Genomic DNA, 12,856 nt, shown 5'->3' with positions numbered 1-12,856 from the left:
TGACTGACTAACGGTTGTTGAAACTTTGATTGCACCTAGTTTGTTTATTCTTGAGAATCTTCTCTTATGATTAAGATTCACTCAAACTAGATCGAAGTATCGATGGAATATTTAGAACTTTTTGTAGATTTAAAGACATCTTGTGATAATCCATTGTTAACGGACTTCGTTTTATGTGTGATTGATCACAAGAGATTCAAGTGGTGTTGTGCAGGTGTTTATTGAAGATTAAAGAAAATTTGAAGACAAAGAAGATTTATTATTTGTTCTCATATCTTAGGGGGTGCACAAACCTTGATCGGCTGGGATCCAACTAGAATCAGATTTATTCGATTGATTAGTTGCGTGAGATCGGCATCACTTTATAGTTTCTTGTTGGAATCTATATCGATTGATTGCGAATCTAACTTTACTACTTAGGTAGTTATTGGATAGATATCTAACCATGAAAAGGCGTTTATTATTAAACGAAAGAGCCTTTGCGTATGACTTGCGATATCTTTATCTTGAAAGAATCGAAAGAGTTGTTACCAAAAAGATTTGTTGTTCCTTTACTGTTTAGAATATGATCCAAAGGAATTGTTCAAGTGCGTGCACTCATCGAAGTCGGAAACGCAAGGATATGAGGAAACTAAGTGAACTAGGGGTAGTTGCTTGGTCTCAACTATACGAAGTTGGTTTAGATTTTGTATAGCGGCTTAATTCTGAGAGTATTCAATTCTGGACTAGGTCCCGAGGTTTTTCTGTATTTGCAGTATCCTCGTTAACAAAATCTTGTGTGTCTTTTACTTTTTATTTCCGCAATTATAATCTCTGTAATAAGAAAAGTGGTGTTTTACTCTGAGATTTGAGAGTCATTAGATGGTCAGGATTGATCTAAGAGGCCCACATCACACGGTCCCTGTCGTCCGGATGGAGCTTTGACTTCGACGGCTAGGAAAACTTCGGTAATTATACGGATGAGTCACCGTAAAGAAGTGTGTTTGTTATCTCTTCCATGAAACCTATTTCTCCTTCTTCTTTTTTTTCTTCTTCTGCTACTACGATTCTTCTCTTCGCCCGCGAAAAAACTCTAAATTTTGAGATTTGAGGAAAAGAAGAAGAAGGTAGAGATGAGGAAACCCTAGAATTTATAATTTGTGTGGTTTTTTTTTTTGATTGTTGTAGGCTGATTGATAAAAATTTGGGTTTTCCCATTCTAATCAACGAAATTGATATCGAGTAATGCATCTATAAAATTAAGGGTTTCAATTATTGATGAAGTTGATTGTTGATAAAATCGTGGTGGTTAGGAACAAGATCGTTAGGTCAAGTGATCGCAGAGTCCTCAATATCTTCAGGTGTTTTTGGAAAAAGAAAACTCCAGGTACAGTCTAACCGTTATCTTTTTTTTTTTTTTTTTTTTTTTTCCTTTTCTTTTCCGAATTGTTGATTCTAAGGTTTTATATGGTTCTTCACAAAATTTTGGAGCTCTTTTGACATGATTTTTTCCTTCGACTTCCTTTGCAATTAGTTCTGGACCATGGTCAGATTAAGTTAAATGACAAATCCATGGCTAAGAGGAGGACGAAAAGTCTGGAATTCCCCTCATTACTCATTCAAGTTGGAAAATTTGATCTTTCTCACAGGTGCAGTTTTTACTTTTTTGAAAAATTATTTACTGTTACGTTCTAATTCATCAAAATATGAATCTTAATTTACTGTGTTACATCCAAAATCATCTATTAATTGTCACATGTTTGTTTTTGATTTTGCAATACAGTGAGTGGTGAAGTTGATACCTTGAAAGTGGTTACTGACGAAGAAAATGGTGTTATTATGGGAGCTTCAGGTCTGTTGAAACTAGAAAAATTTGATCAGGTTGGGTTGTTGTAAAGCATGCCATCGTTATCTTTGATTGGACCCCCAAATTTCTATTTTATTGAAAATGTTTGCTCTTAGGTTAATTGAAGTTGGTCATTTAACAGGTTAGATGCTTGAAACTTTGCTTTCGTGTCTAGGTGTAAACTACTAGCAGCGAGTCTGGCTTATTGATGCGAAACTTTGAGTTTTCTCACTTTTCTGAGTCTGAATTATCGATATTCTTATAATAATACAGAGTAAAGGAAATTAAAAGAGCAAAAAAACAGAAATATAAAACTCAGACCCATCAACTCTCTTTTGAAATGAAAATCATATTCTTTTACACATCTTTTAGGAATCTTGCAGAGTCTGTACTATAATGTAAGAGGGTGTAGGCTCGGTAAGCACGAAAGACAACTAATAAAACTTACTCAAAGCAAGCACCTCCAACAGGAAATAATTTGCATCCTAGCCTTACATTGTTGGTATATTGTTGGAAGTAACACCTACACTTAAGTTGACCAATGTAGTTTGGATTGCTTAGCGACACGCTTATCATGTTGACACATTTACGTGTATTTTCCTGTGTATTAGGTAGGATATTGAAGGAAACCTCTCTCCAATTTCACCATTAATTATGGTTGACAACTCCATGAATAAGGTGCATTTCATTTCTTCCAAATATCGACTGCTTAAAAAAAAATTTAGACATGGAACCGAATAAGAATAATTGAAATGCTTAATTGAAATGGCGATGCCTCTATCTCGATGCCCTGCTCATTTGCGGTACTTTGGTGTACACTGTCGAGCCTACGTCAAAATAAAAGCAACTAAAGACAAGTTTGACTTTGCTCAAGCCTAAGTAATTCTAAATTGTTCGAACAAATTCAGTAACATTAATTTGGGTGGTCACTGGAGTCTTCTGGGTCTAGGGTTAATTACTGGATTGCTTTCCTCTGCTTTCATGGCAACATCTGAAGCTTAGCATCTTCTGTTCTGCTGTGTTTTGATTGTTTCAGTTTTGAAAATTATGATTTTAATTTTTTGGTGATATTTTTATATATAGAGTTGATAATTTTCTTTGCTCCTCTTAAATGTATTATGAGTAAATCCCTGACTTCTTCATCTCTTAGAAATTAGCATCCTGTGTCATTCACAGTCTATGGGGATCCAATTTTTATGTACTGATGATGTCGTTTGGACAAGTAAACCTATGGATATCTCCGTGAATAAATAGGTAAAAGAAAATTGATGATGGGATGCTCTTTTGCAGGTAAAGACTCAAAAATATACTGAAATACGATCAGAGATAGTTGGAACTCAAGTTGATGCTTCTTAGTTGTACGTTCTTTAACTTTAGTTTCTTAGTTGTTTTCATACTAATCTTTTGGAATAGCAATGCTAATGGAGAATTGATTATTTGTTAGTCTAGGGCTAAATATTTAAATCAGTTACAGATTCACTTAGTTATATCGGGTGGCATGTGAGCTTAGAATGGGACAAGGAAAAACTGCCAAATTTACCATGAAAGTATTGTTAGTGGTGTCCATTGCCCTAAAAATCTTCTATTGGTTGATAGTTATGTTATAAGTGAATTATCTACTCTATTGGCTTTTTTTTTTATCCGCGACTGCATCTAGCCGGTTCTCTTTAGTAAGACTGGGACTAAAACCTTCTGATTTTGTCTTTTCTGTTCGTTGTTTAGCTAGCCGATCCTTGATAGATTCCTTTCCAAATTTCTATCTTGCTAATTGGTAGGTGAACGTGTTTTTTGAAAGTTAGCGGTGGTTGTTTGATCTGGATGGAAGCCCGTTGTAGTATGCTTGAACATAGGCTTCTCTAGGATTGTACTTGGCATGGCCAATTCATCTCGGCATTTTCACATTTCCAGTTTTAAAGTTTTTTGGGAGAAGATCTTAGTCCCACATCATGTAACTGTCTGTCACTGTTTTTTGCGTGTACTATTCCAGTAGCTGCAAATCCATTATCATTTAACCGCCATGTGCATCTACTTAATTACATTCATTTCGGAGAACATGTTAAATTCGTCACTGTTTTTTGCGTGAACTATTCCAGTAGCTGCAAATCCATTATCATTTAACCTCCATGTGCATCTACTTAATTACATTCGTTTCGGAGAACATGTTAAATAAATTGAGTTAACGTTTCTACTTAATGATATTTTGATTGCAGTTTTTTGTTCCAAGTAATCATATGAAAGAGACATGTAGTTTGTCTGTGCATACTGCATTGCCAGGGATGTACCCATGGATTTCAGTAGATTTTACGTTCGTGTACATAGAATGCACACATTGTTAGGGATGCACCCTTGAGTTTTGCTGGACTTCTCTTTCTCCAGCAATAAGATACCTCTACCACTTACTTCTGATGTGATCTGTTTCTATTATATTTCAAAATTTCTGGTAACAAGCAGGTTCAACAGACTATTATAGGTTTTGTATTTGGTGAGCTATGTGTACACTGGATCTTCTGAACAAAGATGCCATGTTTGATCAAATTTAAGGGTTCAATTATGTGATGTCATTTATGCCATTGAAGGTTTTTCAGTAAGTCTATATGTTTGATTGCTTTAATGGCATCAATGTAAAATCTTACTATATTTTACTGAATCTTAGGTGCAATAAGAAATATGTACCCATTCGTCTCTCAATAACATAGGGAGTAATGTGTGTCATGTATTACTGATCCAGTTTCTGTATACATTTTACTTTTCTGCTGTAGGAGTTGCTACAACTGAAATGAGAAAGGGGAGCACTAAGCCACGGTTCAAACTGGTGTATCAGTTCTCTATGTAATATATTATCATTATCATATCAACTGTGGATACTTCTTTGTCTTCTAATTGTACAACAATAAAGCTAAAAGCATGGACAACTAAATCAATACTACATTTGGCCGATGATTGCCATGAAGAATTTAATATTTAGGAATTCGTTTACGACATTGTCAAAATTTATGATGCTACGTTTTTTCGCTTTGGCTAAGTTGCTCGGCACGAAAACTAAGCCTATGAAACATAATAATTAATAATTTGTTGCAGAACATTCTGAAAGTTGGGGAATGAAATATTGTGGTCATTGGTCACTTTATAAACTTAAAAACAATTGAGCACTAAAGAATTTTTAATTTATCAAGCATTTATTTGTCTCATCAGATTTGTTGATGCAATTATATGGATACAACATTTTTCGTAGCCAATAGGCATTCATCCGTATACTGGACAAGGTGCAACAGCCTACATTCCTACGTTTATGTTAAAATCAACACAGTTCTCGGTATAATTTGGTTGATATTAAACAATCTCCTAAAAGATCTAAAAGATTTTCGGTTCTCAGCTTCATCAATTTGGTGTCCGATTCATTAACAGTTCAGTAGCGTTTGATTCATGGAATAAAATCCCTATTTTATTTGCTAAAATATTGGCGTTCGATTTATTAGCATCCTACATACTGTGTTTGTTGATTCAATCAATCGCGGGTGTACAACATCTATCTTATTATGTCTTTTTCAAGCAAATTTAGTTGAATTTTCAATTAGGTAAAATATTTTGATACATTAATCCAGTTGGATCAAAATCTGATTGTGGGTTTTGTAAGTTCAATGATTTTGATCGTAGATTTTGTTATTCAATGATTTTGATTGTGGTTATACGAGTTGCAAGTGTATTTTGTAACTTCGATGATTTTGGTCGTGGGTTTTGAGAGATGGGTCTCCGAGTTGTCATTCTAATAAAAATCTCGAAGAAGTGAAAATCATTAAGAAGATTTGCAGAGTAAAAAGGGAAGATCAAGATTAATTTCAGGGGGATTTAACAAGGAGGAAAACATTGGTATTGCTCGGTATTAATGAGTTATTATGGAAAGGTAAAGCTGCTTAGTCTGGAGTATTCTCAAGATATTATTTTACTGTTTTAAATTGGAAATTCGTATTCATTTATTTTTTATGTTTGAATTAAATCTCAGGGTTCAAATTCAAGAAGTAAGAGCAGAAAAACTCACTTCGCTTTCTATAACTTACGTGCATTCGATCTGCATTGGGTTGTTCAATATTTAATTATACATCTCTAAGTTTCAGTTATCTTTGTTTCAGTCTGAATTGGATTATTTACAATTTTCTTTCTTCATTATTTGGATTTTTTAGGGGTTAAGATGAATTTTAAAGGTACTTTAAAGCGACCACCATGTCTATTTTATGAGCTGAGCTATATCTCCATCCATATTAACACCACCTTGATGTCTTGCCAGACACTCTACGAATCCTATTCCTGATCTGGGAGGTACTTTACAATTATCTCTTCGTCTCGCCCACTGTCTGTGTAATATCCTTTATGGACAGGTTGTAAATTTAAATTTTTGTTACATAAAGGTAATGAGTTCGATAAGATGATCCCACTCTTTGACTTGCTATTAGGAAGAAAATCAAGTAAAACAATAATTAGATTTGTGAAAATGTTTTCCTTAATTGATGTATTAAATGGAAGGTTTCACCTATTTGCCACCTCCATTTTCCTATTTGCCATCCTATCAAAATATTAAAAGCAAAATTCACTTTTCAATTCTACTTTCCCTATTTACCAACTACAAAAAGTTAGACTAAATTTGACTACAAACAATTCCTACTCTTATATTTCTTCTTCTTCTTAAATAATCCCCTTTTGATTGAACCGCCGTTAAAAAACTTTTAATCCTAGGTTAGAGCTCCGTTTAATTATGATGCACAAAATTTCTATTATTCTTCTTTTCAATTTATTTGTTTGTGTTTATGGATGTTACTTAATGTGTTCATCAATTAGGGGCCTAGTCAATTTATTAATGAAATTATTTTTAGGTTATGCAGTCAAAACTCATTGAAGAACAACATTTGTAGTCGTCCAGAATTTAACGACTGCATATAATCAAGAGATAGGGAGATGGGACAAAGAAATCCAGAGCTGAATGGTGTTGAGGTAGAGCATAATGCATCGCTGATGAAGAAGGACGTAGTTTCAATGACTATAATCAATTTACAGATTAGATAATTGAGTTAAAGATACAGAACATGATTTTCCCGGATCTCCCAAATCATACATAAAAATACTAGATTCAAGCTCTAGATTTTCAGTCACTTTGGCATGATCCAAAACTAACCCAATTCGATTACATTAGATTTGATCAGACAAAAAATCAATAACAACATGTCTACTGTCTACATATATGTTAGAAAAAACGAGTTTTTTGTTTTAAAACCAAATATGCATGGACTATGTTTTGATCCCTAGACCTATTTCCCACTAGTTGTTTTTTCTTTTGAATTGATAAAACAATAGTCCCACATAGACTAAAATCTAAAGAGTTTTAGACTTAAATACCATAGTATTGGCTAAAGGGCATGGCCCTTTGGGTCAACACACTTCTGTGTGAGGGAGAAGACCTAGACTAGGGCAAGGTCGCCTTTCCCGTATGCGCGGTGATTTGCACCGAAGCACGCCATCCGTCCGGGTTCGGGACCTATCTTTTTTGCTGAAATTTTCAAACGTGTATATCTTTTTTGCTGAAATTTTCAAACGTGTATCTCACTCAGATTTTTTTGGTCAAAACAAAAATCTTCTCCTGTTTGCATGCGTGAGAAAACACACTGACAAAAGCTAATCTGACAAAGCTGTTTGTTTCCTTCTTAAAGGAATTCTGTCAAAGCTGCTTTCTTGACAAAGCTGTTTTCTGGAAAAGTTGCTTTCTGGCAAAGCTGATTTCTGCAAAAGCAACACTCTGATCTATGTCTGGCAAAAACAACTCTCTGATTTGGTCTTGCACTGTTTTTAAACAAACATTACCAGTATTTCTGTCATACACATGGTTTCTTGCATGGCTTTTTCCTCTTGTTTTGTAACCTCACAAAACATTATATAAAAGAGTAGTTTTCATCTCATTAAACACAACAGAGGAGAAGTATCTTCTTCCTCTCTTATTCTTCTCTGCTACTATTTTATTTTCTCTGTAACTATTTCAACTTCTTCATAAATCTCTGCCAAGTTCTTAGAGTACCTTCTTTGTATGCTACATTGAGGGGTACTATCAGTAGTTGTATCCTGGAGTGACTCGCCAACTGCTATAGCATCTCAGAGGAGTAGCAGGAGATATTGCCTTTAGGTCAGCGTATCTCATACGTGCCTCTACTAGTTCCTGCTACCACTATCTGTGCATCTCCAACAACATCAGTTAAGCGTCGGTTTGAGCTAAGTATTTTCTTCTCAATTATTACGATTGTTGTTACATTTTCTCCAACAATATATACAGTGAATTATAGTCATCACAATTTCATCCACTGAGGAAAAAGTGAATGATTACTATCTCAAACAGCCACGTCCAGGTCATGACAGCCATTAGTATGGAACTCTCTTTCGCGTGGATTTTTTCATTTATTGAAAACAAAAGAGGAGGAGTGAAGGTGGTGATCGGTGGGGTGGAGACAGAGATGAAGAAAAATAATAATTAGGAATTTTTTTATTTTATTTTATTGTTTGTTTAGTTATTGGGTTGGTTTAATTGTTTGGTGTAAACAACAAGTCAAATGTAGCATTTAGGATATTCTAAAACTTTTATGGGTGGTGAATAGGAGAACTGGGGGTGGCATTTTGTGTGGGTGGCAAATAGGAGAAGTGTGGGTGGCAAATAGGTAAAACCAAATGGAATTCATCAGGGAGAAGTGCCAGGGTCTTTAGCTTAGCTGGTGTTTACATCTTATTTTCCGGATGCAGAACTGTAGAAGTTATTTACCAATTCCGGATTACACACTTTATATTTGTAGAATTGTCCCTTAAAAGTGATTATTCAATCAATCATTTCTAGGTGTAGAAATGGCCACGGCAAGTCTGGAGTAGGGTGTAAAGATGAATATTGTTCACGACTATATCCTCAATCTACTTTATATTACTTCATGTTATATCCCACTTAAATCGCAAATAGTATCTGCTGTCTTAGCTCAAATGGAAGAGCATGTGATTTTTAACCATGTAGTTCTGGGTTCGACTCCTACAGGTGGCATTATTATTTGAGTAGGCTAAAATGTTACATGTTTCCGATGTCAAAATGGGACTCCGACAGAGAATATGGAGTTGGACCAAGGTCTTGGAGAAGCTTTTAGGAAATATGCTTGCTTATGAGATTCCTTCCATCGTATTGGGTGCCAGAGTCTATCACGATTTGCAGAAGCCATCTCCCTCATTCTCTTTTGATAGGTAAAACCTCAGGTGATTGCCGAAAACTTCAAAGATTGTATTACTGGATTGCCAAATATCTCAAATTTACTCTTGGGAACTTTGACCATGGAAAAGTGGATAAAATGGCTGCAGTTATCCTAGGTTGATTTAATATTGCACATGCTGCAAATCAGTGAGTTATATTTGAAACACAAGATAAAAGGTTCTCCCAGTACAGATGCTTTCGTCTAGAACGATTCATAGTACATTAAATGCAAGCACGTAGACGTGAAAGGTGGATATAGTTATTATATTATAATTTATTACAGGTCTTTCAATATATGAAAAAACATAAGTGCACTGTGATGTTGGATTATCCTAATGTGGATGTATTCACCTAATGATTCTGTGTACCATAGTTGCAGCGGGTAAACATTAGTAGCTGCATTTTAATCTTTTAAATGCTACTGCATGTTAAGAACGTATGAATTTTTATGCAGATTGGTAAGCTTTCTAAAATTTTATTGTGAGCATCCTGTAAACTTTTGACTGCTTAATAGAAAGTACAAATGCCAAACTCTTAACATGCTTTTATGTTTTGAAAACATTATGCAGACCAACATTAATCAGTCTGAATCTGCAAGTCCTGCATCCAGTACAACTCCCAGAGGTTTTTGTGTCTCGATTAGCCTTCTGAAGGAACACTTAAGGAACTGCAGTAAGGTGCAGTCTGACCTATCACCCACAACTAAGAGTTGTTACGACCTAAAGTCGAAGACTTTAATAAACTAATATGTATCACACAGAAAAGTCTACATGAATAGATAAATCTGTCTCCTACAGAAATACCTACAAGTTTTGTTCCGTCTTTTGATAAATCAAGGTGAACATGAACCAATTGATATACCGGACTTATATTCCCGAAGAACAACCTAGAAATATCAATCACCTCACAATAATCTTAATCGACTAGCTAAACAAGATATTGTGGAATTACAAACGATGAGACGAAGGTGTTTGTGACTACTTTACTATCTTGCCTATCGGATAAAGCTCCTAGCTGCATTACTCTCAAGTACCGAAGCCTGCTGAGTACTTTTCTTGTGCTTATGTTCCCCGGAAGAATCCTTAATATTGGTATGGCATGACGGATTTGTGTTCACTCGCAGCAGAGTAGCACGGACCTCCAAGTACCAAGTTTAAGGCCCTTACACAAAATACTCAGTCAGAAAGCAAAAAATAAACAGAGTCGCGGAGTAGGAGCAACAACGAGGGAAGCGTGGCCATGCCTTAGGCTAGCCAGCGCCACTTGGCCACACCCCATGCTACCCAACCGGCCCTTATTCTTTTGTCGACCAATCACGTCGCTTTAAACCTGCCACACTCCCATGAGTTGTGTCTGGGCCCATACTTGTCGACCCTATTCCCCATCGAACAATCAGGTCGCATTAAACTTTCCACGCGCACCAAAAGGTAGCCACGCCCATGCCTGGCCGCCCCCTACTTTCATTGACCAATCAGGTTTCTCTAATCCTGCCACAACTTTAAAAGAGGTGGAAATTGTGTCAAGAGGTCGCCATACCAAGTTGGCTTCCCAAAACCGCGCCAACATACTAACAGCATGCCAAACATGCCAAAACGAGTATGCCAAGAAAACGGCATGCCAAACATGACAAAACAAGCATGTCAGGCGCACATGCCAAACGGCATGCCAAACATGCCAAAAGCATGCCAATCGCACACGCCAAACGAGCATGCCAAGTGCACATGCCAAACGCGCCACTTACCGCGACAGCATGCCAAACTTGCCAACCCACTCTCCGTGCGTGACCAGCTTCACAACAGACTTCAATTTGGATAGCCTAGACCTTAGGGGCGGCCATGCCCTAGTGGCGGTGGATGAAACCCTAATTTCTAATCGTGGCACAAAACTATGCCACCTTAGGCCTGCGACATGCCACAAGCCATGCAAACTTAGGAAACCCTAAAAAAGGCGCCACAGTTCCATTGTCAGGCGCCAACGGAAGGTATCCATAATCAACGGCTACCCTTCCCCACAAGATGCAATCTCAACCATCTAAGTTTTCCACCAAACTGACAGACTCGTGGCAACTTTTAGGCGACCATCCTCCTAAATCCAGTGGCCATGGCTACGACAGGCGCCAATTAAACCACTGTGCCACTGGCATGCACGAGCCATGCCAGCCATGCCGCAACGCCACTGGCGCGCGTTAAAGGCGCCACTGCACCATTATCAGGCGCCAACAGAAGGTAGCCATAATCAACGGTTACCCTTCCCCATGTGATGCAATCTCATCCATCCAAGTTTTCCACCAAACTGAGAGACTTGTGGCAACTTTTAGGCGACCAACCGCCTAAATCTAGTGTCCATGGCTACGTCAGACGCCACTTGCACCATCATGCCCCTGGCATGCAAAAACTATGCCAGCCATTCCACCATGCCACTGGCATGCACGAACCATTCCAACCATACCGCATTGCCACTGTCATTCACCAAAGCGCCACTATGCCAACAAAAGGTAGCCATAATCAATGGCTACTCTTCCTCATGAGATGCAATCTCAGCCATCCAAGTTCGCTACCGAACTGGAAGACTTGTGGAAAGTTTCATGCTACCATCCAAGACGATCCAATAGCATCACATGTGATTTTCCTACGACAAGCCTCTCAATTTTAATTTGCCACACGTAGAAAAGTGCTACATGTTTTCCACGAAAACACTCGAGACATCAAACATGTCACAAACTGGGGGATACTCATCAGGGTATTGGTCTGGCGGTTTACAACGTGCGGCGTGCAATACGCCCGTTATAAGAAAGTGTCATGAAGCGGGACAATTAGTGGCGGCAAGAAGTAACGGGTGTAAATGGATCCACTTCCTTCATCATGGAAGCATGGGTTTCTGACGGTTATACGTTACTCCACTCTTCCACTACTCAATCGTTTCGACTTCCTACGAGACCAGGGTACGTTTTATTACGACTTGTATAAATAGGTTTCACCTATTTCTACCAAAAAACAAGTTTTGGTCGGCAACACTACATAGTATCCAGAAATCACCAAGAACTGATAGCTTTTCACTATGCAAGCCAGTTCCACTTTCTGATACAAGTCACAAAACAAGCCACATCTTCAGAATTAACCATTCTGGTCTCAACACTCTCTTCGCTTCCCTCCCTAAGACCAACCCTTCTCCTTCACTTCGTGACCGAAGCAAGCCTGGAACGACCATTTCTTGGTTTAGGCCAGGATTGTATAGATTGATCCCTCGAATAAAAAGTACTCCCGTGCAGTGCATTGTTTAGGGTTTAGATTCGTTTCTCATCCACACACCCAAATTTACCAAAACCAGCAGAAACAGTTTTCACTCTCAAACAAGCGGTTCTACTCAATCACACATATTGGTTGTTCATAATATAATCAATGAATAACAAAACCAATAGCACCTGGAAATTTCCTTTTCGGTTCACAAACAAGTTTATGAACTTACTTCCTTAGAACACGTGTAAACATCGTTCCCTAGGATGAAATCCTCACCTCATATCCATACATAATAACAATAACATTCAAATAATTATGGCGATGTCTTATCTACAAAGTTTAATGGTTAAGCAATAAACCTCGTATTGTATTCCTTAATACTATGTCTATCTAGAGTTCAAATATGCTTCGCAGTTTTGTTTTCAATATGCACGACTTGAAATATACGTTAGGGAATGAAACAGTTCAAGTCAAATATCACTAACCTCAAGTGGAAGTATTATTGTTGTCATTGTAGATCCTTGCTTCTTCACATCT

The 12,856-nt window shown here is 37.3% G+C and overlaps 1 protein-coding gene across 15 annotated transcripts; it reads left to right on the top strand.

The window, feature by feature from the left end:
• Positions 1–963: 963 nt before the first annotated feature.
• On the top strand, positions 964–4,806 carry LOC113347180. Of its 15 annotated transcripts, XR_003358801.1 has the most exons (8): positions 964–1,106; positions 1,293–1,366; positions 1,514–1,628; positions 1,763–1,831; positions 2,437–2,503; positions 3,116–3,183; positions 4,277–4,409; positions 4,585–4,806. XR_003358801.1 is itself a non-coding variant. In XM_026590781.1 (5 exons), the coding sequence occupies exons 3-5, from the start codon at positions 1,541–1,543 to the stop codon at positions 4,159–4,161; spliced, it is 312 nt and encodes a 103-aa protein (XP_026446566.1). In that variant the 5' UTR covers positions 964–1,106; positions 1,293–1,366; positions 1,514–1,540; the 3' UTR covers positions 4,162–4,270. The 15 variants fall into 15 exon arrangements, 1 of the variants encoding a protein (XP_026446566.1); XR_003358795.1 differs by lacking the exon at positions 2,437–2,503; XR_003358797.1 differs by lacking the exon at positions 4,277–4,409.
• The last annotated feature ends 8,050 nt before the right edge of the window (positions 4,807–12,856 follow it).

Source organism: Papaver somniferum, chromosome 2 (genome assembly GCF_003573695.1).
Source record: "Papaver somniferum cultivar HN1 chromosome 2, ASM357369v1, whole genome shotgun sequence".
NCBI lineage: Eukaryota > Viridiplantae > Streptophyta > Magnoliopsida > Ranunculales > Papaveraceae > Papaver > Papaver somniferum.
Note: the sequence above shows the minus strand (reverse complement) of the source record. Positions and strands in the feature narration are given on the sequence as shown.

What these genes read in the sequence shown, in the direction of transcription:
- LOC113347180 (XM_026590781.1), top strand. Translation starts at nt 1,541, where the DNA reads ATGACAAATCCATGGCTAAGAGGAGGACGAAAAGTCTGGAATTCCCCT. An exon ending in AAATTTGATCTTTCTCACAG is followed by an intron (nt 1,629 to 1,762) that starts GTGCAGTTTTTA and finishes TTTGCAATACAG; the next exon opens with TGAGTGGTGAAGTTGATACC. An exon ending in AACTAGAAAAATTTGATCAG is followed by an intron (nt 1,861 to 4,035) that starts GTTGGGTTGTTG and finishes TTTTGATTGCAG; the next exon opens with TTTTTTGTTCCAAGTAATCA.